A 25075-nucleotide genomic window follows, 5' to 3' on the forward strand; every position below is an offset into this window, starting at 1 on the left:
TAATGAAAAAAATATCTCTTAGACATTAATTTTTTCTACGGAACATATTATTTGTAGCATTTATTTCTTCACCCATGAATATTTTCTGTAACTTTCTTCCCTATAATTATTTTATTTCTGTATCATGCGTGATTATTTAATTGCAACTGAATTTTATTAATTACTTGCTCTCGTTTGGTATTATTGTATCCTTTAAGCAAAATCTGAACCATATTTGTTGGGGCAGGGACCAAACTGAAGAGTCTTATTACGTGCTTTGATTTTTCTTAAGACGACTAATTCAATAAAAATTTCATTCATTAAAAATATGCACCTTTGTAAGTTCAGTCTTTCTTTTCAGAGCAACGACAGCTTCCATGCTCAAGATAACGTTCCGGTAAGATAGCTATTTATTTTCTTTTTATTCTTTACAAACATACATTAGTTTTATTATAGGTATAGTGCCTTCCAAGAATGATTTGATCTGAATTAGTATAAGTCGTGGTCTAGTTGCTTTATAGGACTGATATTATACTGTAGTGACAGACGTTATTACATCATAATTTAAAAGAAGCAACTATACTGCAATGATGGTAATCTGTATTTCTTATATAAGATTAGTATTTATACTGAAAATAACGGTTATATCATTATTTATAAGGCTTGCATCTTGTACTGGTACTAGTGATGTCATCATTATTTACAAAGCTGTTATTCTGGTTCTATTAACATCATTTATGCAGTTAACCAAGACTAGCATCTCGTATTGAAAAATAATAATAGTAAAATATGTTAAGACATCACACTGTTGTCGCCAGACTTTTCGGTTAAATTCTGAAATTAATTCTTTTAATAAGAGGAAGGTTACTAGTATTTTTTAATATTTAAGTTTAAATAGTTATACCACTAGGCCATGATTAATGGGTTTTTGTAAAGTGTAGAATCTGTACATTCACGCAAGTCTGTTACGTCGCAATTTCCTGTTTTAAACAATTTCTTTTTCTGTTTAATTTACGGAGTTATTTTTGTATTAGTAGTTTTTAGATCCTCTTCTGTTAGTTTATGAGCCTCTGTTTGATAATCTTTTGTTTATATGTCCTGTAGCCAGATATATTATGTTTTTTCTTTAATGTTGTTTTCATTAACAATAGTGGTTTGAATGTTACTGTATTTATCTTTATTAAGTTTTTTATTGTTGTAGTTTTATTTGAAAGATTATTTTACATTTTTTCACGATTTCGTAAAAGTCCTTCGTGGATTCTTTCTTTACTGATATTACGTAGTTTAGCAAGAAAAAAATTTTCACTTAGTTATTTGGAATTTTTAACCCATTATAGAAAATAAGGACTAACCTGTCTGAGATGACGAAACCTCGTGATATGTTATTGAGATAACAGCCAAAAATATCGAAAGCAGCAATGTTACGTGACTGATGAAACAATGAGTTTTTATTTAACCTTTATAAGTAAGATCGTAAGGCACACTCCTGGTGGCTAAGTGGTAATCCTGCAAGCTTACGACGCCAAAAATTAAGTTTCGATACCCATGGTGGGAAGAGCACAAATATGTGATTAACAAAAACCAATCTACTTTGAACCAAAGAACCTAAGAGCAGTATATTTACTAGCAATACTTATTATAGAGTTAATTTTTAGTTACGTGTAGGCAGCTTGCTTTGATCAAAAGTTAATTAATACGTGTTTTTGTCTTTCTTTCTTTCTCTCTGAAACTGGAAACTTGAGAGTTACTTGAATTGTAACCTGTGGCTTAAGATGGGATATATCACACTATGTGCATTCTATATACCTCATTTTTCTCTTATGTAGTACTTTAAAGCTTGTTTTTGACGTTGCTTTAATCATCATGATCATACTATAATGGAACTCATGCTTACGTGATACTGGAAAAAACCTTTTATTACGCGATGTGCAAACATCAACTTTGCGAAATGTTTATACTGTATGTATGTAGATTTGTAATAGGATCCACGATTTTCCTGTTTTGCTTTCGTTTTCCGTCGCAGAGAACTTTATTTTCTTCCATTAGAATATGATTAATGATGCAATCTAAATTTTCGCTAGATGGAGGTGCGGATTATTAAGATAAGCCTAAAACACGAAACAGAGTTTTAAGAATGCAACGTAATGTTTTCTTATATGTATAAATATAAAAAGTACTGTCTATTGTATAACCATGTAATTACTTTGCAGGGTTTGGATGGATCTTCACTCAAATTGGTATGGAGGTTCATTAGGTTCATGCTGGGATACATAAAAATTTTCAGTTTAGCATATTACTTTTTTGTTTTTTTATTCGTGTTTTAGTTTCTTACAAATACCCATCTATAAATGGATTTTCACTAAATTTTGTATGGATGTTAATTAGATCCAAGGGATGATACGTATAAGTTTGAAATTTTGTGTGTTTGGTATTTTTATGGACGAGTTTCCGTTTTTTTTTACAATTACATATAATGGAGCAACTTTATGCCCTAAGATAACCTTTCATAAATCATGAATTTACATAACTTCCGTCAAAGGGACGGGGTACTCCAGTTAGTCTGTATAATGTGGTTCGATGTCTGTTTGTCACGTACTCTTCATGAATCGCTGGTTGTACCGGCTTCTCAGTGGTACAAAACGTCTTGTTACCAAGGTTTTCATCAAGTACAGGGAACCTGTGAATTTCCCCCAAAAAACCCTCTCCTGAACTGCTGGATTCGCTAACTTTAGAATGGTGTCAAACAACCCATCTCGGTCCAGAGGTACAAAAAACAACAAACTCTCCATCTCAACCTTTCAGGGAACTCGGGTTTCTCGCAAAAACACTTTTACAGTGATTTCCCGAAAGCAGACTTCAAATTTAATTTTGACTTGCATTAGATTACGTAGCTGGATTAAAGAAATTAAATATACATTATAGCGGCAATGATCATTAACATGAAAAAGTGCAAAACAGTAATTCAAGCATTAAATTTGCATCAAAGCAGCCCTGTAAATGTGGACCATACGATTTTACTACTATTTTCATAATTTCAATAATCTTTGTTTCAAACTTGGCAAAAAGTTTTGTGCTTAATATTTTAAAAACGTAATTAAACAATAATATAAAAGTAATTATTCAAGTAATGAAAGAGATTTGCTGTTCTTTATTTTGTTTCTCACGCGATCGACCCTCTAGGCTGGGAGTACTTAACCAACAGGTTTTACAAAGTATAGATGGGATTAAGTTCAGTTTTGACCCCTTTAGAAAATTCCTAATAGTTTATAGTGTTTACGTACGCATTTTGGATGAGATTGCCCGATAGGCTTTAAAGGAATTGAGCAAGCAACCACATGCTTTGTCTTCATATGTATATTAATTGTTAATTAGCGATTACTATAAAATTATAATGAACTCAATCGCTGTCGCAGTTAGTAGCTAACATTATCACCTAACTCTAATTATTAATATTTAGTATTTTTTTAGTTACAAGATACTAATTAGTTTTATCGTGTGTTTTTCCTGATAATCTGTTGCTGTCCTGCCCCACGTTTTTAAACAATGAAGAATTATTTATCAACCAGTTCCTTTCATTTATGCTCCAAAAATAAATAATGCTTATTGTAGCTAATGAAAAACTGAGCAAGTTCGTCTGTGAAATAGAAATAGTGTTTTATACCTTGTCTGATTTAGCTACGATTTCTTCATATTAAACAGACTCCTCTACATCTTTTAATTTCATATCTTTTTTTTAATAAAAGCTTCTGTTAATTTATGTCAAGTTTTGTAATTTATCACAATTGTCTTATCAGTACCTTGTACTTTTAAATTCCTCAGAGTGAAGTGCCCGTGTTTATTAAATTGCTCTATCCATATACTGTATGGTTGTTACGACCCTGTAACCTGAGAATTTTACAAAAGAAACTACATTTATTGAACTTTGAAAATGTCTACAAAGTGCGTTCTATGTCGAATTGCGTCAAGAGGTGTAGAAGGGAAATTAAAATTGGATGGGGATGATGGAAAAGATTCATTTGATCAAGCGAAGCAACGGAATTTGCGTCATAGACTCAAATATTATGGTCGTGGTCCAGAGGTTACCTTAGGATCCTGGAAAATCTTGGATTCTGGATTATGTTTTAAGAATTATCCTGCTTTTCCTGAGAGTAAGTTACATAATTTTGGTAGATTTTTACTGGAAGAGATTGAAAAAGCTCTCCCACAACTTACGCCACTGGTGTAATCTTCACAAAATACTTACTCTGAAACTGTCTCTATATCTGATGAATTTCAACTTAATGTTTTCATCATGATTTGTGTAAAAAATAACATATAAAATTATCTCCATAATAACTGTGGTAATAGAAGTTATAAGAAATAACCTAATTGTGATTATGTAATCGTGTAGTTACTACACGAGTGCCCATCCACTTTTGCATCACCTAAAAACGTATACGAAAATACCTTTACGAAGGATATAGCACTACAAGAATTTTCACGAAATGCTTAATTCATGGATCTTACATTTAAGTGTTTATAAGAACCGCTTCGAATGATTATAATGCATTAACTCTTCTCTAAACCAAAGCTTTTTATGTAGATTAAGACAGAGGTTGAAGTAGGCCCTGTACACACACACAAATGTGAAGCAGCAGCACATTCGATTCAAAGACACGTGGTTCCAGTTTTCCTCTTCATCCAAACCTTATCGCTTGCACATGTCCACACAGAAGAAAAACGCGAAGAAGTGCCAAAAGATGTTTGTCCATACGTCGCCGTCGTGTGTTGTTAACCTCTTCAGAATTTTATCAACGTTTTACGTAAAAAGTGCATCAGATGCATAAAGCATGTTTTTACTTTATTTTCACTAGATTCCGAACGTGCATTATATTATACGTGTAGTGTCAGCAGTCGGATCATGTTTCTTGATACCCTTATACCTTAGTTAGTCTTGGTTTTGTGAAACAGTGAACTGTATATAACCACGAGCCTATTCGAAACCTTAAAAAAAAAAAGGAAAAACAGTCCAAGAAAACTACGGGAATAAATCGCGTAGATATATAGTTTTAATAACTATTTATTACCTTACCTGTATTTGTATTGTATTGTATTTTAGCCATTTCACTTTTCATGATACGCAATTTCTTGTTTAAGTTCGAATAAACATTGTTCGTAATATAATTCTTAATTACAGCAACGGAAGAAAACTTGTATTATAACTGCGTGAGTGTATAGTCACTGTTACTGTCATACTTATTAATAGAGACAAAGCTACAACAGCATTGTAGTATAAAAGTTTTCATTGTGCCAACTGTTCCAACAAGGCATGGAAATAACGCTGTTTTATATTATTATTTGGTAACAGAAAACATTTATGTTCTACTTTTCGCTAGTAATGTGAATTATATAATAAAATCGTGTGAGCAAGTTTCTGTAGGCTATGATATTTTAAATTATAAGAGGATGGGGGAGGTTTGGACCTGTATGTTAAAAAAAACTATATTTTTGCTGAAAAACCCTTGTGTGTTAGTTCGAAGCTTATGGGTTGGCAATACTTAAAATTCCGAGTTTGATTCTTCGTAGGTAGACAGACGACCATTGTGTAGATTTATGCAGAAACATGGTCGTCATACGAAACAATCGTAGCTGCGCTGAAGTAATGGTTTTGTTGAATTCTTCCCTTCACCCACACATGTAGAACATTCCACTGATTAACATTTGCAGAATGGAGATGTAATGTGATATATCATTATGTTAGAGAAGCAAATCTTGACAAAAATGAATAAAAAGCCTATAACCTAATAGCTTTCGAAAGTGCTCGTGTTATAAGGTTTTATTCATTCATAATGTGATTCCTCAAACCTTGCGAATGTTGAACTGTAGACATATCATGATTAGTTTGTAAGAGAAGAGGTCAGAGAAAAGATTTCTTTTTACTTTCAAAAAGGGATTTGTTAGTGCCGTTATTAAAAACGTTCATTGAATATTTGTTTAGGGTGTATCAAGACTGACAGTCAAAATGAAATGCGCCTGCCATTAGGAAAAAGTACGGCCATCACTTATTGCTACATAAACCAATCATAAGCTTGAATAGTGCCACAGACGTCGGGCTGTATCTCAGATGACGTGTTTCTTTAAGAATGGTTAAGATTTAACAATGTATAACAGTATAATTCGAAGAATATTGTGAAATCTGTTGTGTAGTAACTGAACGATGCAATCTTTCAGACTTATTATTGAGCCACTGAAAGGTTGCATTTGGGTTTCTATACCAGTGATGAACGCAGTATAGATAACAGATTGCGTAGCTTTGTGCTTAACACAAATAAACAGAAAAGTGCGGCGTATAGTGGTTCTTAGAGTGTATGCTGTGGACAGTAAATGAAATATTGTGATGTGGTCTGATAATTCGCGTTTTGGTCTTTTCTGTATTGGCTTAATAAAGATATGAAGAAAACACTTTGAAACAACTGATCGTATTTGTTTTGTACCGGTAGTCCAACTGTATGGAAGTGCATGGTGTAATGATGCTGGGATCGTTTTCTGGCAGGCGGTGAATAACATCCAGAGCATACCTGAACACTGTTGTCGATTATGTCCATCCCACAATACTGTATTTTCCTGTTAACAGACATTAGCTCTTCTAAAAGAGTAATGCAACAATTCATCACATTTGTACGAAATTTATAACACTGACCAACAAATCTACAAAATCTCAGTTCTGATATCTTATTTGGTATCTTATGGAGTCTCTGCCACGATAGACCATGGCTGGTATATTAGTGAAAGGTGGTTCAACTGGATAGTGGGTAGAGCTACTTAATTGCACAAACTGTGATTGGAAAATAATTAAGAAACTAATATTGATCACTCCCATTTATGTGAAGTACTGCCACATTTTTTAAAGAAATGTATGGAGATTGATTCTCTTACTCAAGTTTATGTAAGACAGTTCATATAAATTCACCACTACTATTGCAACAGTTTCTTACGACAGAATGTCAGATTTGTGTGCACATTTACAAGAAAGAATTGTTATAATATTCCTTACTTAATAGGATTTAAAACCAATATATTTTTAAAAGCTAGTATATTAAAGCTGGTAATTGAGATCTTAGTCATTCCTGATCATTTCAGATAATCATTAGCCTAAAAAGTAAAGTATCATCATTTCAAAATTATGATGTATGAGAAATAGCGTTAGCGTAAATATTTTTATTGGAAATTTTGGTCAAACATTTTAAGTAATGAAGTATAAATTTTTGTTCTTGTGTAAATGTTGTTACTGTAAAAGGAGGAAACGTCTATCCTATATATTTTGAATTCTCAGGTTTCCTCCACTTTTTTTAATAGCACACGCTGTCATCGCTTGGATTTTGTTTTCTGCAATTTCAAGTCGTGACATAACGGCTCATATGGTGGCTCAGATTTGTTTGTTCGTAATCAAACATTTTAACTCGTAGCTCCATATCTTGACTGATTCGATGTATAATTACAGCCGCGGCTATTGAGGTTTCTGTCTCATTTTTTGTAACGCAGGTTTGAACGCATAATTTACTTCATATACCATCTGCTTTCAAAATGCCAATAAATATATACAAGTAAAACGAAGCGTTCATATGTTATTTGAGTTAGAGGTTGCAACTTGTTACCGTCTATGTATCAGGTACTGATTTCCGTGTTCCATATTTTTGCGTGCTGCATTTTTTGGAACTGTAATATCATTAATCTTGTTTTGTAAGTTAATAATAAAGAAATATACAGACCTAATTACATTAACCATTTATTAGACGTTTCGGAGTCTTCAGACTTCCATCTTTAGTAAGGTAGTAGTACCAAAATACATAATGTTAATTACACTACCAATGCAATAGAATCTGTAATAAACAATAGTAAACAATTTAAATACAAAAATGAAGAATGGGAGAAAATGAATAAAAGAAATAAGCGATATTAAAGTGTATTTAAATCAAGTAAATAATGTGTATTATTTAAAGACGGAAGAACAGTGTTTATATACAACGTCTCCTTTTTTTTTTTATCAGAAGTTTAGTATTATGTTCAGCTGTTGAGACGATCTTTGGGTATAGTAAAATTGTATTTCTTAACTGCTGGAAGGAAAAGATAAAGGGTATGCACTTTGTTTTCGCTTCAGCTTAGAAGTTTGGAGTATCGCAGGTGCTGTGCTAATATACATCTTTTGTAGATATTGTCATGGACGGTTGGAGTGTCACAGCTGTTTGTACATATCTTTTGTAGACATTGTTGTGGAAGTTTGAAGTGTCACAGTGTTGATATCTATCTTTTGTGAACATCGTGAGAAGTTGGAGTGTCATAGGTGCTAATATATATCTTCTGTGGACATTGTCATGAAAGGTTGGAGTGTCATAGGTACTGGTATACATATTTTGTGGACATCATGTTTTCTGACAAAAATGTTAATATTAAAAATTCTTTATGGAGTTCGAACATTTACCAAAATTTAAATTTGTAAATATTGTGAAAATGACGATAAACAATTCTTGTATTTGAAACTGTGTTCGGCCTGGCATGGCCAAGCGCGTAAGGCGTGTGACTCGTAATCTGAGGGTCGCGGGTTCGCGCCCGCGTCGCGCTAAACATGCTCGCCCTTCCAGCCGTGGGCGTGTATAATGTTACGCTCAATCTCACTATTCGTTGGTAAAAGAGTAGCCCAAGAGTTGGCGGTGGGTGGTGATGACTAGCTGCCTTCCCTCTAGTCTTACACTGCTAAATTAGGGACGGCTAGCACAGATAGCCCTCGAGTAGCTTTGTGCGAAATTCCAAAACAAACAAACAATTTGAAACTGTGAATTATTGTATAGGCCATTGAACTCGTATAGGATTTTCTCAAGTATTTAGTTTAAATGAAGGAAACAATCTTGTGAATCGCTATCAAAAGTTCGTTCATTGTACAAAATTTCAAAACTTTATTATGGAATTCAATTGGAGAGTGTCATTTCAAGTGTGGTTTGGTGTGTGAATAGTATAATCATTCCTATTATTGTCTTGATAGCTTAATAATAAAGTAGCTCTTAGAAATGTTCAACAAACCTGTTTGCTGCATGTTATGGCCCTCTGAGGTCCAGTACAATTTATGGAATTTGTTGAAAGACTTATTGTCATTGAAACTCGTTACGTGTTATTAGATTTTGAGAAAGGCGCTTACACTAATATTCGAGAGTAAACGTTGCCCTAAAAGTTAAATTTTCTGAGAATTCCTTCTAATATTAGGTCAACCGCTTAAAATTTAGTTTAAGCAAATCTGTACTCCAATGGGTAGTTACAAAATGAGATGGGAGACGAGTTTCTAGGAAAGGGCTTTGGAAGTGACGTGTAGTTGCGTTAGTTTCGCTGTGACACTGAACAAGGAGGTTACTAGTGATAAGTTCTACCAGTTGGGCTTGTTAATGGTTAATTTTACCAGGAGACTTGAATTATGTTCATGTAATACCTTTTTTCGGTACCTACTAACTCGGAAGTACCAGTAGGAAATCTTTAATACTCCAATTTAACATTAACTTAGAATTCTTGTTTGTGGAGATTCTGCTGTTGGTCTTCCGGAGCATATTTTCTCTTGACGAATTATATTCGAGATGGATAAGTGGCCCCGCCCCCAGTGGCACAGTAATATTTCTGTGGAATCATACCACTAGAAATCGGGTTTCGATACTCGTGGTGGGCAAAGCACAGATAGCCCATTGTGTAGCTTTGTGCTCAATTCCAAATAATATGGTTTTGCCACAAAGTATGGATTTATTTTGAAAATGTTATGTGCTGCCATCTATCGACAATTTAGACACAAGTGTATCACCAACTTGGGTAATTGTTAACGGTACATTTATATACAGGAATAGAAAATCGTGCATAACAATTATATAGGTTCAACAATAAAACTGATTATTTTTTTCTTTACAGAACAATTGTTTAATGCTACATGGAGTAGTAAGTAATTGTTTGTTTTTGGTACAGACACTTGTTTGAAATGGGAGGTAGTGCAGGAAGATATGTAAGTGAAATTTACAAATTTTACAGGAGATGCTACTGCCTATCTGTATCATGTAAAATGCATTTCATCAATGGATCTAAGTCAGTGGGCTTTAGCTAAATTATCAACATGAAAGTTGTTAAAATATCTACATCTACATTCTGAAAGACTAATTAGTTATATGTTTCCTGTACTAAATATGTTATTCCTATATTAGATAAATCATGATATCACAATTTCCAAGGAAATGAAATCTTTCTGAACAATGGCAATGGTTCATGTATTCTTTAAATTAGTCATCTGACAACTCCCATTTAAACATCAGTTAATAATGAAGATATTGAAATGTCTGCTGAAAATTAATTCATGGTATATAAGAAGTTTATTAAAAAATGTCTGTGTATATGTAGCTAATATAACTCCAGGTGATATTAACTCAGTGTGGAAAACCTTATTTTAATGTATTTTGTCAACTGTGTAAGCTTAGATATTTTGAAATAAATCTGTTCAAAACGTATTGTAATTTAAATGTGTGAAGTAAAGAAAAATCAGTGTTTCTGTAATTTTTAAAATTTAATGAGGACATGAAAGTTAAATCTATGTAACGTATACTTAGTGCATAAACAGACTGAGTACTGTTTATCTTAAAAACTTATCAACCTGTGAACAGAACACTCAAAGGTTATATTTCAATCTACAGTAATTATGTCTCATCAGCTTTGTGAGTTAGTTATTCCAAAATAAAAACTTTATTATACATGGTAATAGTAAAAAAAAAGTCTAATGGTAAGAACATTGTGTATCTAAATAATGTTTTAAAAAACTGAAAAAAGTGAAAGCTAAAATTTATAGAATGTGAATATAAAGTTTATATAATTGGTTTCAGGTAATTATATATGATGTGCATGAACCACACAGAAAATAATTTGTTTTGGTGAAAATTCTATAATGTAATACGTTGTGTAATAATGATTATATTTGAGGAATAGAATGTCTGTGACGTATGAATTTTTCATGTTTGTTCTAAGTGCTCATACATATAGTATATTACTACCTAAATTTTATTTGTTGAAATATTTTTTGCAAAAGGGTAGAACTTGCTTGTGAGACAATGTTTGTATATATTCTTCATTTCACTGCCCTACAAAGCTGTACTTTTGTACACTAATATATGAAATTCTTAGAAATAAAACTACTGCACATAGTAATTAATTTGAGTCGTAATTAGTATAGAATACTAAACTCATTATGTACACAATAGTTATTTTGCTAGAAACAAGCATAAACACACAGCATATAGAAGAAAGTAAAGTTTGTTGTAGAAATACACTACTTTTCTTATACAGAAAGGTGTCATTTTATTAGATAAAACTCCCATAAACCCAAGTCTTACAGAGTAAAGCATTATTTAAGCAAAAATTACCATAAATGAATATATCTTGACAGAAAAGTGTCATTTTATTATAAACAGTGTTTTCATTCAATTTTATATTTAGGAAATTATCCTATATTGAAAGGAAAAGTACCATGAACCTATTTCTCACAAAAGTGTCATGGCCATGTGTTATAGAGGAAAGTGATTATATTAGACAAAAAAAAATATCACAAACTGTATGCACTGTATTCCATTTTTCAAATGTTTGGCTTTTGTTATTTTATATAAACTATTTGACTGGAAAATTATGCATAGAAAATAGTACCATAAATCAATCTCTTACACAAGACAGTATTACTTTTTTGAAGAATATTTTATAAAACTATTATAAACCCATATGCAGTTTAATATGCTACAAAGAAACGGTTATTTCTTGGATAAACATTTTAGATTAAAAACATAACTAACATAAAATAAGTAGAAAAATTAATTTCACATGATTACACACAGGAAAAGATAAATCTAACATTGTTTTATTATGGCATGAACCTCTTACATAGCTACTAATAAAAATCTGAAATACTTGTGATTATTAGACTGTCTAATAAATTATTTTGTACTTTAAGTATTTATTATTTTAAAAATATTATATCAAGTGCTGGTATTTTGGGATTATTAAGAAATTGTCTATGGACTTTTGGTCTGACTTAATCTACTTTTATTTATACAGGTTTGAAAGGGGTTAATTTAACTGATAAATATAGCTCTACCTAGTTTTTCTGTTGTAGCACATCAATATCTAATTTTTCTTATTGTTGAATAATATAATTAGCTATTTTTCTGTAATTTCACATGTATAAATGGTAACTGATGTAGCTTTTATTCATATTTAAATGTTCAAGACCTATGGAACTGAAGTAAGGTATTATTATTATTTCCAGCCTTTTTACTTGATACAAGACAAGAAAAAATTACATGTAACTGATTATTTGGTTTTGAAAGTTAACTAAATGTATAAAAATACTTGTCTTAGTTTTTGATATTATTTGTAAAGTAAATGCATAAAAGTGGTTACCATAGTGATTATCACTCATATATCAGCTCTGTTTATGTGATACGTAATGCTATCTGTATTAAAGTAGAAGTCAAAGGTTAGCTTACTGTACCTCTGTTTGATATTATAAAGGTACGTGTAAAAGTATCGTTCCTCCTGTAAGATAGCCATATTGCTTACCTGAAGTGGTTTTTTGTAATTTTTTTAGTTTTTGTGACTTGTGGTTTGAACATTTTATAAATTGAAATGATACGAAGATGGTTAAGTTTATTTTTTGCTCAGGCAAATCCATATGAAAGCTATTATGTAAGTTGTTAATTTTATTACAAAATATTCAAATATTCAGCCATTTGTTATGTGTAAAATGTTTGATATACATTTAACTATGAGAACATTCTTCATAGGCATTTTAACTGTAAAGGATATTTCATAAAATTTAATGAATATTTGTTAAAAGCAAAATAATTATACATCTGATATTATAAATACCTATGATATTTTTTTGTGGAAATGTTTGTTGAATGAACATGTAATTAAGGTACATTTATGTATTAAAAATTGCTGCCTTTATTTTATGGTTTGCTTAAAATATAATATCTTGGAAACACGTAAAGTATTTTTTTCTGAAATTAGTCTTAAACTAAATGAGGGAATATATACCACATAATGTTTAGGTGCCATTAAGTTGCTGATAGATTTAACAAACTGGTATTTTATGAGTACAGAAATCAATGTGTAAGTAGAAGTAAAAGATTTAATAATGCATCAATTTAAGCTTCTTATGTTAATAATCTTAATAAACTTGTGTGGCTATGATATGAATAATGGAAAAATAATCAGGTTAATTGTCAAAATAATTTAGTTTATTAGAACTATCTAGAAAGGTATACTGCACAGATTGAAATTAAAATGAGAAACCTCCAGTATGAATGAACTATAATAACACTATGTTGTATTAATATATGCATATAGAGCTAATGCATTTGAGCATATATTACAATTAAACATCATGTTACTTAAGCAAGTATAAATAAAGTTAACTTAGTTAAGAATGCAATATAGCCAGTGATGTATGTATTGCAATGTCAAGGTTAAACAGGGCTAACTTAGTGATGTACTGTATGGTTGCCAGCAAAGACTGTATCACTTCTTTGAAGGTTATAGTTAGCAGATGAACTAATCTGTAAGATCGATTTATACTGGACAGTGTGTAATGCACATAATAGTAAAATAGTAATTTCTTTAATGGTGATTTTAATTTAAAGCCAGGTTTTCATTTTAAACAAATGTACATGGGATTGGTCTAATGAATTACCCACATATTGGAGAAAAAATTTGACTCTTATTTGACTACAAAAAGTGTGGCAAAGTTTTAGTTAAATGTACAAGTCTATTTTACCAAAGAAATCAGATGTTTTACAAATGTATCTTTATTCAAGACTTGTGTGAATTGACAATGTTGTGATCTAACTTGGACTTTGAAGCTAGAGCACAAAGAGATGTCAGTGTAAGAATGAAAATACTTTTGTCAATTACAAAATTTACATATTGCATTTGTATAACCTCTAGAACCTCTGAAATACATACCTGCAGTTTTTTGTTTTGAGCATCTCCTTATACTGTATCTGCTAACTATTGCTAAATCAACAGTGCAGGGTAAAATTAATGGTGGATAACCCTGATATTATATACATCATACAATATTAAATGGTACTCTATAAAAAGGCCATGGTGTGTACACTTTGGCCCTCACATATGCATATAAGGTTAAGTCCATTTTTCAACACTGCATCAAATTTACATGCACAAGTAGGACTACTTCCTTGTTGTGAAAAATAAGTCATTTTGACCTTTGGATATGTTATTCTTATTTGCATACATTTCATATTGATCATGTTTTTAAGATCTTCATGTATGTGTAATGTTAACAAGGTTAAAAAAATTGCTCTTTATGATTTAAAGTAAACATTACACTTAAAATAGTTAACTCCATATATCATTACCAATGTGAGATTTACCATGTGTTATTACAAACTCCTCATTTATATAAAGTTATTAAATTTTTACATAATAAGACTTCAAATTGATCATGTTATTTTGAATATTTTAATCCTGTTTCTAGAACTTACTAAATTTGATACCTGAGTTGTATTTGAAACTTTTTTTGTTTGAAGTAGAATTTTGTGCAGTACATGTGATGTTGCAATTTCTGTAGTAGTGTTTGCAATGTAAAATCACACAAACATTTGAGCTGCAAATCACTTTTCTTAAAAGTATTATTATTGGAGTTTTTCTCAAAGTGTTAATATTGATAAAGTCATATTTTTTTGACAAATTACTATTACTGTTCTTGGTACTTAAACCATATTTTAACACAGTTTTGTATAACTTTGGAAAATCTATATTCTTCCTGCAGATTTTTTAAGAACATAGTTTAAAAACAGATATTTTAATTATACCTTTTCTTTTACAGACAAATGGTGAAGAGGACTGGGAATATGAAGAAATAACCTTGGAAAGAGTATGCCTTCTATATTTTCTTGAACCAGATATCTTCAGATAATTTTATTCCAAGACTAAAATAGCATGTGTGATTTTTAACTCTTCCCTCATCTTCATTTAATGTTTCTTCAAAATTCTTGAGAAATTGTTATCAGCAAATTGACTAGGGCATTTTATTGAGCATAATAATCCCTGAAAGAATTGGAATTTAAGTAAAGCCAGGAAAAACTGAGCTGGCAATATTTTAAAACTATTTGGTTATCTGCTGTTTTGTTAAAATTAATGAAACAGTCTTGAAGTCTAAAAGACATTTAATATTTTTAGCTAGTGTAGAACAGCTCATTGAATGGCTCTGAGTTTGTTTTTTTCAAGCATGAACCTTTAGCTCATAGCTCTGTCATTTCTTGGTTACTTTGAAATCTTATTATATTTAGGACTGAGGAAGTCGCACCCTTTCGACTGATGTATTTGATAATGCTTAAGGTCTCATAGATTAATGTATTTTAATACTCTCTAAAAGAATTTCAATTTGAGGGTAGGGTGATAGAGATCCTGATGAGCAATAAAATCAAATTGGTTATACATGTACCTTACTCTTAGTATTGCTGGCACACAAAGATATAGCTAATAAAAATGGAAACAAAGGTTTCATAGATTAACTTACTCTAGTCCTGCCTAAAAGAATTTCAATTGCCATGGGTATTGAGGATTACCTCTTGTTTTATTAGTTATGTTGTATTTAATCAAACTTTTATAATTTCTTAAATCAAGTCTGTGTTTTACATATAGGAAAGGAAATAAGGCAGTTGATGTCAAGTGAAAATAACGTATAACATTGGTAAAATCAAATGAAAATGTTTACAAAGTGTGAATTAATAAATACATTTAGATGTTAAGAAATACCCAATGGTAGACTTGACTTATTTACTTCAAGTTATGTAATATTACTCTTTTATTTTTTTGTAATGTGTTAGTTAATTGTATCAATAGACTGCTGTTCATAACAAGACAAATTTGTACAGTTGTGTTTGTTTCTTCATTAGTCTCAGTTCTAAATGGAAATTTGTCCACGTTTTGTACCAACATGAAAGAACAGTAGACTGCAATGAAAGGAATATTTTCAAATTTAAAACCTTGAAAATTTGTTGATCATTATCATTCTTTAAATGTGTTCAGATGAAAATAATAATATTGTTTATCAGGAAACATATAATTATTATCGTGCATCTAAGCAACGAAAAAAATAAGAAAATGGAAAGTCCTTCCAAATTCGTATACAGTAGAATTTACCTTAAAATTTATTGTGATATACATAAATAATTATTACTAAATTTAGTTATTAACTTGTTAGTATGATATGTGATTGAAAACTACTGCTATATATTGCTTTAGATTTAAACAGTAATGGTCTGTTGTCTTAGGGAGGAGCGGGGCTAGGGTTCAGTATTGCTGGAGGAATAAATAATCCACATGTTGAAGGTGATCCTAGTGTGTACATTACTAAGATTATTCCAGGAGGGGCTGCAGCAGCAGATGGAAGGTTACAGTAAGTTATTTTATGGAAATAAAAGCCCATATTGGGTTTAGAAAATTTTTATAGAAACTTGATATGTAAAGGTTTTAGATAGGGATTGAAATTTTGAAATTTTCTATATAAGAACAATTGATGGTTAAGTCAGATACAATGCTATTTGAACATGATTTTTTAAAGCTAAATAAGTATCTGGATAAATTTACTAAATCAGATTTCAAATTTTTTAATAAAAAATAGTAAAATTTTCAAAAATACACAAAGCTATTTGTGTGATAATTTCAAAATTAAAGATAAATCCAGTTAATAAATCCTTGCTACTTTACAGTTAGATAATTTGAAAAGATAACTTACTTTTTTGTACTTTGTTAACTTGTGTAATTTATAAAGAAAGAAGTCAGAAAACAGTGTTAGCTATTGAAAAAAATTGTATTATTTAATTTCCTTTCTCATATAATTGGCCCAGTATGACCAGGTGGTTAAGGCACTCGACTCATAATCTGAGGTTGTGGGTTTGAATCCCCGTCACACCAAACATGCTTGCCTCTTCAGCCATGGGGTATTATAATATTATAATGTGATGGTCAACCCCACTATTCATTGGTAAAAGAGTAGTCCAAGGGTTGGCAGTGGGTGGTGATGACTAGTTGCCTTCCCTCTAGTCTTAGACTGCTAAATTAGGGATGGCTAGCACAGATAGTCCTTGTGTGGCTTTGCACGAAATTCAAAAGAAACTAAACCATTCTCATATAATCATTTAAGATTTTTATGCTTCATGACAGTATAGAAAGAACTGTTTTATTAAGTATATTTTGGATGTATTTCAATACATTTCTTTTGATGGAATATTAATAGAGAAGTATATTAGCAAACGGGCTTTGCTGTAGAGTTAAAAGGCAGTCAAAAATCACTAAACTTCTCATATATCAATAAGTAATCATGTGAACCAGAACAATTTATTAAAATTTTAGAAGATAAACAAATGATCCAGTATATCACTATCTCAATAGTAGATTGATGTAATAGATAGCATTATTTTCTGTGTGATTGTTGGAAAGATTATCATGTTTTACCCTTCTATAATAAATAATATATATTTAATTTGATATGTTCTGGAAAGTATTGCTTAGTTTTTAATCAGATGTTTCATGTACTGTCAATGATCTCCTTGTAAAACATGTGTACAAAGGTCATAAATTTATGATAATCCTCCAAATTAGAGAAGATTATTCAGTAAGACTTGTACTTACTTAGTCCTGTTTCAGTGTTTTATCTCTCACTCACTCTGATTGTAAAACAAATATTTTGTTTGTTCTGTTGTATTAGGATTACTCTCTACATAATATTTCTGAAATTTTGCTTAGTTGTAGGAATTTAATGTCAGATGTTATTCCGTCTGATGAACACAACTACAATGAGTGAATCAAAAGATTTTTGAAATATTTGTGACATTAGTATGTATGATGTGTTTTACTTAAATTAGGAAAATGTATTAGTCAAGTTGTGAATTTCTAGAGAAATAGTTATAACATACACATGTGAGCTAGCTGGCTTTGCTTAAGTAGTAATAAGCACAGAAATATTACAGCCAGAACAATATGTTTTTTTATCAGTAGACAGATGTTCTACTGTAATACCTCTAGATAGATATGGTAGCCACCATACTTTTCCAAAGTGTTAATGAGTAAAACATATATGAGTCAGCAAGCTCTTTTATAGTATTAATAGCAGGCTTCACTGGAGTCTTAATATATAGAAAGATGAGCCAGCAGATTTTACTGTAGCATTAATAAGCACATATTTAAGCTAATGGGCTATGTAGAAATTAATTCAAAATAATATAACAGCAACTTTTACAGTAACCAAGATCTAATTTTGATAATTACAGCATTTTAATCCATAGTACATAGTTATCATCAGACAAGAGTTTGCTAAGAATTCAAATGCCTTTTTTAGCATATCTGCAGAGTTGAGGAGATCTACCATCCAGTGATGTAACCAGTGATAAAATTCCTCAACATTGTGTAATGCTGAAAACTCATGAAACCTCAATTTAAATGTTTTGTAGTTTCAAACTATTCTTCTTTTAACTTGGCAAATATCTGACTGGGATTATATCAGCATACAACAACTCAGATAACATGATCAAAAACTCTTCGCATTTTACTGACTCTTTAGAGAAATTGGATCTAAAACACAAAATGACAAATTTTGATGTACAAAATCTATATACTAAAATTTCAAAAGACAAATCCTATAAACTTGTTATTGAAGTAATTATAAAAATACTTGAAATTCAGAATTTACACATCCCCATCAAACCTTTTAATCTCACTAAGTTCTGCTTTAAATTTAATAACATTATATGTTGTCAGATTGATGGTGTTTGTATGGTTAATATGCTGACTAGTTCACTAGAAAACACATTTTTAATTAAAAAAGGCTTTAAACACAGCTATCTTCAGACCCTTTTATTGGTTGAGATATTTTGAAAATGTTTTCTGCTGATTTGACTCTTATAGAAAGAAAGAAAGATTCTTAAATCAATAACATGTATCCTAACATTCATTTTATGACTGAAAAAAATTTTTTTTTCCATAAACTCTCTAAACATTCACATCAGAAGAAGAAAATCAGAATTTGAGACCATCATAGAGGAGCAACAAACTCAGAACAATGCCTGAATTGGAAATCTGCACACTTCATGAAAGAAAAATAAGGAACCTTCAAATTTATTGGCAAATAGCTTTTAATATATGCTTTGAAAACATTTCCAATGGTGAACTGTAAAGGATTTCTGAAATATTCATTACAAAAAATAACTATCTGTAAGAAGTTGTGAAAAAAAAGATGTTTCCATAAAAAAAGAATAAAGACATCAAACACATGAAAATAACTTCAACATCAGAGGAAATGTAACTGGATAATGGAAATGATTCATGAAAAAACTCAACATCAACAGAATTGCTGTAATGATACAAAAGCCAAGTATTTGGTTACGATCAAGGACTATTACTAACACTTTTCCCCTGAAAATATAAATAGCATAGTCATGTGAAATATAAAATGCAATTAATGTAAACATGTTTATATCAGAGAAACTGAGGAGAAATGAACCTCAGACTGAAGGAGCACCTTAAAGGATCCTTGGATGTCTTTGAATCTCTCAAAGAAACAAAACATATCACTGAAAATAATGTTGAAATCATCTGAAGATAATCAAACATGAAAAGAAGAAAACAGTTGAAGAAATACTGGTAAAGTCATCAAAGACACTAAATAAATATTCAGGAACACTTTTTTTTTTATGGCCTCCAGTGAAACAGCAGTACATCTGCAGATTCACATCACTAAAAATTGGGTTTCCATACCTGTGGTGGGCAGAGCACAACTTGCCCGTTGAGTAGCTCTGTGCTTAACTATAAACAAAGAAACAAATCATATTTTATTTTAAAAAGGTAAATTAACACCACCTGCAAACTTGTTCTCACCATTGCAAGTTTGTAGCATTCCTTTAGAGTTATCTTTTTTTAATGTACCTTTTACCTGATCACACCTTGAATACTATATGTCATTATAGTTATTAAAATAAGACTGTGGCTTCTGTGGAAGTTTTTTTTAAATTTATTATTTATTTCAGCAGATAATCTTACCAAACATTGATTCTGTAGAAATACTAGGTCAGTGGACTAGGCAGTAGTATTCCTAGGTAAATATATGAAGCATCAAACTTTTTGTAGTATAAGCCGGTTGATATGTAAAATAATAGACAAATAACCCAATAAAAATGTGTGCTGAGATAGATAGTAGCACACTTGTATGTAAGCTATGGTGTTAATGAGCTGACATATGAGCATTCAAGCTTGTTGAGATTGTAGTGTGTGCACAAGACATCTTTATGGATATTTTAGTTTGTATGCATAAGAGCACCCAGGCTTTACTGGACTATTAATACAGATGTACAGTGTTAAGTACATTATATTAAAATAATTTTAGATATGTGTGATAGCAATGCATGTGACAACCACAACTGTTACAACGTTATAATGGAATGGCACATATCAGGACTACATTTTGACATTGTGTGACATTCGTAATGTGACAGTATAATGTTACCAAAAATTAACCATTTTTGGAAAGGATAGTTAACAGCTCTTTCCAATGCAACAGGTATTCATGTCAGGAGTTTAGAATTTCCAAGTTGAAGATATCTCTTATACTTAATGTCACTGGAACCCAAAGGAATATGGATCATCTTGGGGATTCTCAACCAAGCCTGTATCAAGTTATACTTTAGTAAACAAAGTGTGGAATTTTGTAACAGATAAGAATCCATAAACTCAAATATTAGTGGCAAAAGCTGTCCATGTTTCCCAGTCAACAGTATGCAACATAATTAGTAAAGTTTTTTGCTTTGAAAATGGGCAGAAGTTACATTTTTAAAGGTTACTTCCATGACGTATTTCTTCAGATATGTCACACATGTAAAGCAGCTAGAAAATGAATGAAAAGGGTTTTATACCATTCCAGTCTTTATAGTGATGCTTATTTGCAGTGGAAGCTATGTTGCTGAACTATCGTCAACTTGTCAGATACAGCCTGACTGGATTTGACAACATGGGTTGTAGTGACATTGTCATATTCTAACATAATTTAATGTAATGTACTCCTTTTATATAGTAATTAAATATTGTGAAGTGTTTGTGTAATTTGTATGCACAGAAATCTGAAGAATGGCACTAGTAAGTAGGATTCAGAATTAGATGTTCTTACTAAAATTATTGTTTTTTTTTGTTGTAGTTTTACTTTCTGGTTCCTAATTTAGGTGCAGGTTAATGCATACTATTTATTTTTTTCAAATTAGAAAAACAGGGGGAAGAAATTACACTAAGAAATCACAGATCCAGTAGGTAAAACTTGGGATTGTGTAGATTGTTTCAATTATCTGCTTAGACTTTTGAAAACATATGATTACGTGGTTGTAATATATACATACATCATTAAGACTTGTATTTTATATTTTATTCAGGGTTGATGACATTATACTTAAAGTTAATGATGTTGAATTGATTGATGTGCCTCACTCTGTAGCAGTTGATGCATTAAAAAGAGCAGGAAATACAGTACAGTTGGTATGTAACAACTAGGCTTGTGTATTTCAAGTATAATAAATATTTATGATATTTATAAAAACTAACAATATTTAATAAATGTGAAAACATCTATGTAGAACATAAAATAATATAAAAAAAGAGAGATTGAACCTGCCAAACTATTACTCAGTTTTATAGATGTTGCCATTACGAATTAGTTTTTGTGCTTTCATAAACTTCAAATATAATGAACAGAAGTCTTGGGCATCTTCTGGAAAGTATGCATAGTGCCAGAAACATTTATTTAGGATTGAAGTTATGTAGATCTATGTTTTTGTATATTCTAAATATCATTTTTTATCCTTTTTTATCATAGAGTTCATGTGATACTATAATTTATTCTCAGTATTTCTGATGCAGTATTATGTAAATTTTATTTGGTAGAAACAAAATGCAGTTGTATTCTTTAAAATGTAACCAATACATAAGTTGGTGTATGGTTATATTTTAAATTTAGTCTAGAACTTTATACCCACAGAAAAACCTGATCCTTTGAACACTAATATTTTTATAAAAGACAAATTACCAATCTGTTATTCCTAAAGAATCAAGTTTAATGTTTTACTTTTTCAGTTTGTGAAGAGAAGACGACTTCATCACAGTCATGTTTTAACAATAAAATTAGTTAAAGGAAAAAGAGGCCTTGGATTTAGTATTGCAGGGGGAATAGGTAACCAGCATGTAGTAGGAGACAATGGAATTTACATTACTAAAATCCTGGAAGGAGGAGCAGCTCACATAGATGGTACATTGGAAGTAGGAGATAAACTTATTGCAGTAAGTCTTGTTTTGTTACCATGGTTATTCATGTGAGATACATTTAATAAAAATTATTGAAAAAATTAGTTATTGTTGTCTTCTGGTCTTTAATGAAATATAATTCATATTTAATATTTTCTCAGATTTATAATTTCTCTAATTTATTATTTTCTAATATGTAAGAAAATGTATTCATAATGTTTTTATTAGCTGTTTTCTTTGTTATGAGTAATGTAGCTGGAATTTAAAAAAAATCATATTTACAGCATGCTTTATAGATGTAGTTTCATCCAATTGTTGGATACTGTTGCATAATACCTCCTGCTTCTTGGAATTTTATACTATTTGATTTTCTTTTAATTGTATGACTTGACACAGTGTTATGACTAAATATTCATGAATTATTGAGTGTGTTTTTCCATGGGGTTTTCTAGGTCAATGATAGGGACTTGGAAAGTGTAACGCATGAAGAGGCTGTAGCTATATTAAAAGCTACTGCTAACCATGTGGTTCTTACAATAGAGAAAAGATCACCATCTTTATACATGAATCACTCATTAACAAACCCAACACCCTCTCCCATTGAACCTGCTCAAGAAAACACTCGCACAGCTACTCCATCTTCATGTAAGTAGGAAACTTTGTAAGCATTAAAACTATTTTCAAAACTGTAAACCCTGTAATATGACAGAACTATTTTGAAATATCATCCTTTTTCAAATAAAAATATAAACATTCTTGGTGATTGTTCAACCTATTATTTAATTTTGATGTTTTCATTGCCTATGTGGTTTTGACTATATTTATTTGTGTTTATTTAGTCATTATCAAACATTGTTTTGTTTATAACCAATCTGTTTCTGTATTTATGTGGTATCAAATGTTGTTCAAGTGAATAACCAAACAGTTTCAATATTCATTCAGTTTCAAATACGATTCTAGTAGGTAAACAAACTGTGACTGCTTTTGATCAGTTACAAATTTGATTTAAATAGATAACCAAACTGTTATTAATTTTGATCAGCTTCAAATATAACTTAAGTAAATAACTAATCTGTTGCTGCTTTGTTCAATGCCAAGTTTGAAGTTAATAATTTTTCTACCACTATCTGTAAGGACGACTTTTAAGTAAAATATTTTGAAACAAATGAAAAGATTATCTTCAATAACTGTACATTTTAAGATTTTTAATAGACTTCTATCTCTGCAAAAGTATTTTATGTATATATTTCACCATCATTTCCATACTTTATCACCGTAAATGAATTAACTTACTATTTTTCAATAGTACCATATATTAAAGAGGCATTATTTTACCTAGTTGTGAGAAGCCATATATCAAAGATGTTTCTATAGGTGAGTTCAGGGAGGTGTAAACAAATCTCTTTTTGGTTTACAAATAATTTTACAAGCTGTAATATCCAGGCAAACAGCAAAACCATGAAAAACTTGCATGAACTTAGAACTACTGATAATAGAAGTGGCTGAGATGAAAAGCTCATACTTTTAAAAAGTGATATTGAATAACTCAGAATTTGTTCTATATATGATAACCTACTTCAAATTTTTCCAATGACCTAGTTTAAAGAACTGGTGTGAATATTACTTCTGGAACAGTAAGATGCACATTAGCAAGAAGTAACCTCTGGATGTGTAGCTGCTGAAAAACTACTGCATAGTAAAAAGAGAGAGAAATAAACCAAAAATATGAGATGGATATCGTACTTCAAACAATAGGATTAGCAATTCATGTTAAGTAATTAGCACACAGGATCTACCTACAAAAGATGTTACACTTTCAAAATGAGACCCAAAACTCTAGCGCTTTTGAATAGTTGACTATTCTTCTTCAAGAGAGTAAAGGGTACAAACATGTATTGTCGATTTTACACTTTAGAATGTTTTAAAACTTTAGTGAATAAGTGGATATTTCACAATACAGATTTAACACTAAGCTATATATATTTCTAATTATAAATATAAATGAGGAGAAAAAATTGAGGCCATTGTAACATAAATACATAATGCCATCATTATTTATGTATAAATTAAGCACAAAAATAACTCAATTATACTTCATTCTGCACAATCTTTTGAGCATCTCCATTTTTAAGTTAAATATTAGTGCAAAAACCTTGTTGTAAGAATTAGGAGAATATTGCTTCTAAGATTCTTAAGGAAGGGAATATTGGCTGCTATCTTCTTGCTGTGTGTATTTTTTTTACTAAATAAATATCTTGTTATTATAATTAGCTTATATATGTATTATTCTTTAAAATGAGTAGGGTCATAATATTTCAAGTTAGACTGTTCTCTAGAGAAACAGTAATGGAATATCTTAAAAAGATAATATCTAAAACCTTGAATAGATTATCCTTAAAGATAATCTTTATAAAAATCCTTTAGAATATTTACCATTATAAAGCTCTGCCAAGTAGACATTCTTTACAAGTGCAAGACTTAGAAAAATTACACAAATTCTCCTTAAGAATTTACCCAAAATACTTTAAATAAAATATTTAGAAGTAGGAGAATCTGAGTACTTCAGTTAACCTAATTTTAAAGGGATAAATACAGACTGTCTTAAAAAGACTAACTTTTTAAAGGAAAAGTATCTAAGTAATTTAGGTAGTCTGTACTAAATGTGACTTATCAAATGTGTAAATATCTGCTTTATTAGAGTTTGTCTTTACATTTCTACAGCTAAACTTTCAACATTTTGAATCTTATTGTA

At 30.6% G+C, this 25075-nt stretch overlaps 1 protein-coding gene across 12 annotated transcripts in view; it reads left to right on the plus strand.

Annotated features, from left to right (window-relative positions):
* The window catches only part of LOC143226005 (disks large homolog 1-like), a 169568-nt gene that overhangs the window by 91388 nt on the left and 53105 nt on the right, over positions 1 to 25075 (plus strand). For 9 of the 12 annotated variants that reach the window (XM_076456341.1, XM_076456342.1, XM_076456344.1 and 6 more), the window contains 6 exons: positions 341 to 376; positions 14870 to 14917; positions 16320 to 16444; positions 21459 to 21561; positions 22156 to 22359; positions 22776 to 22968. In XM_076456341.1, coding sequence (XP_076312456.1) covers positions 341 to 376; positions 14870 to 14917; positions 16320 to 16444; positions 21459 to 21561; positions 22156 to 22359; positions 22776 to 22968 — 709 coding nt within the window. Of the gene's footprint in view, positions 1 to 340; positions 377 to 12525; positions 12703 to 14869; positions 14918 to 16319; positions 16445 to 21458; positions 21562 to 22155; positions 22360 to 22775; positions 22969 to 25075 lie in introns of those variants that run through there. The other 3 variants (XM_076456346.1, XM_076456347.1, XM_076456353.1) reach the window with 2 other exon arrangements.

This window comes from Tachypleus tridentatus, chromosome 9 (genome assembly GCF_004210375.1).
Source record: "Tachypleus tridentatus isolate NWPU-2018 chromosome 9, ASM421037v1, whole genome shotgun sequence".
NCBI lineage: Eukaryota > Metazoa > Arthropoda > Merostomata > Xiphosura > Limulidae > Tachypleus > Tachypleus tridentatus.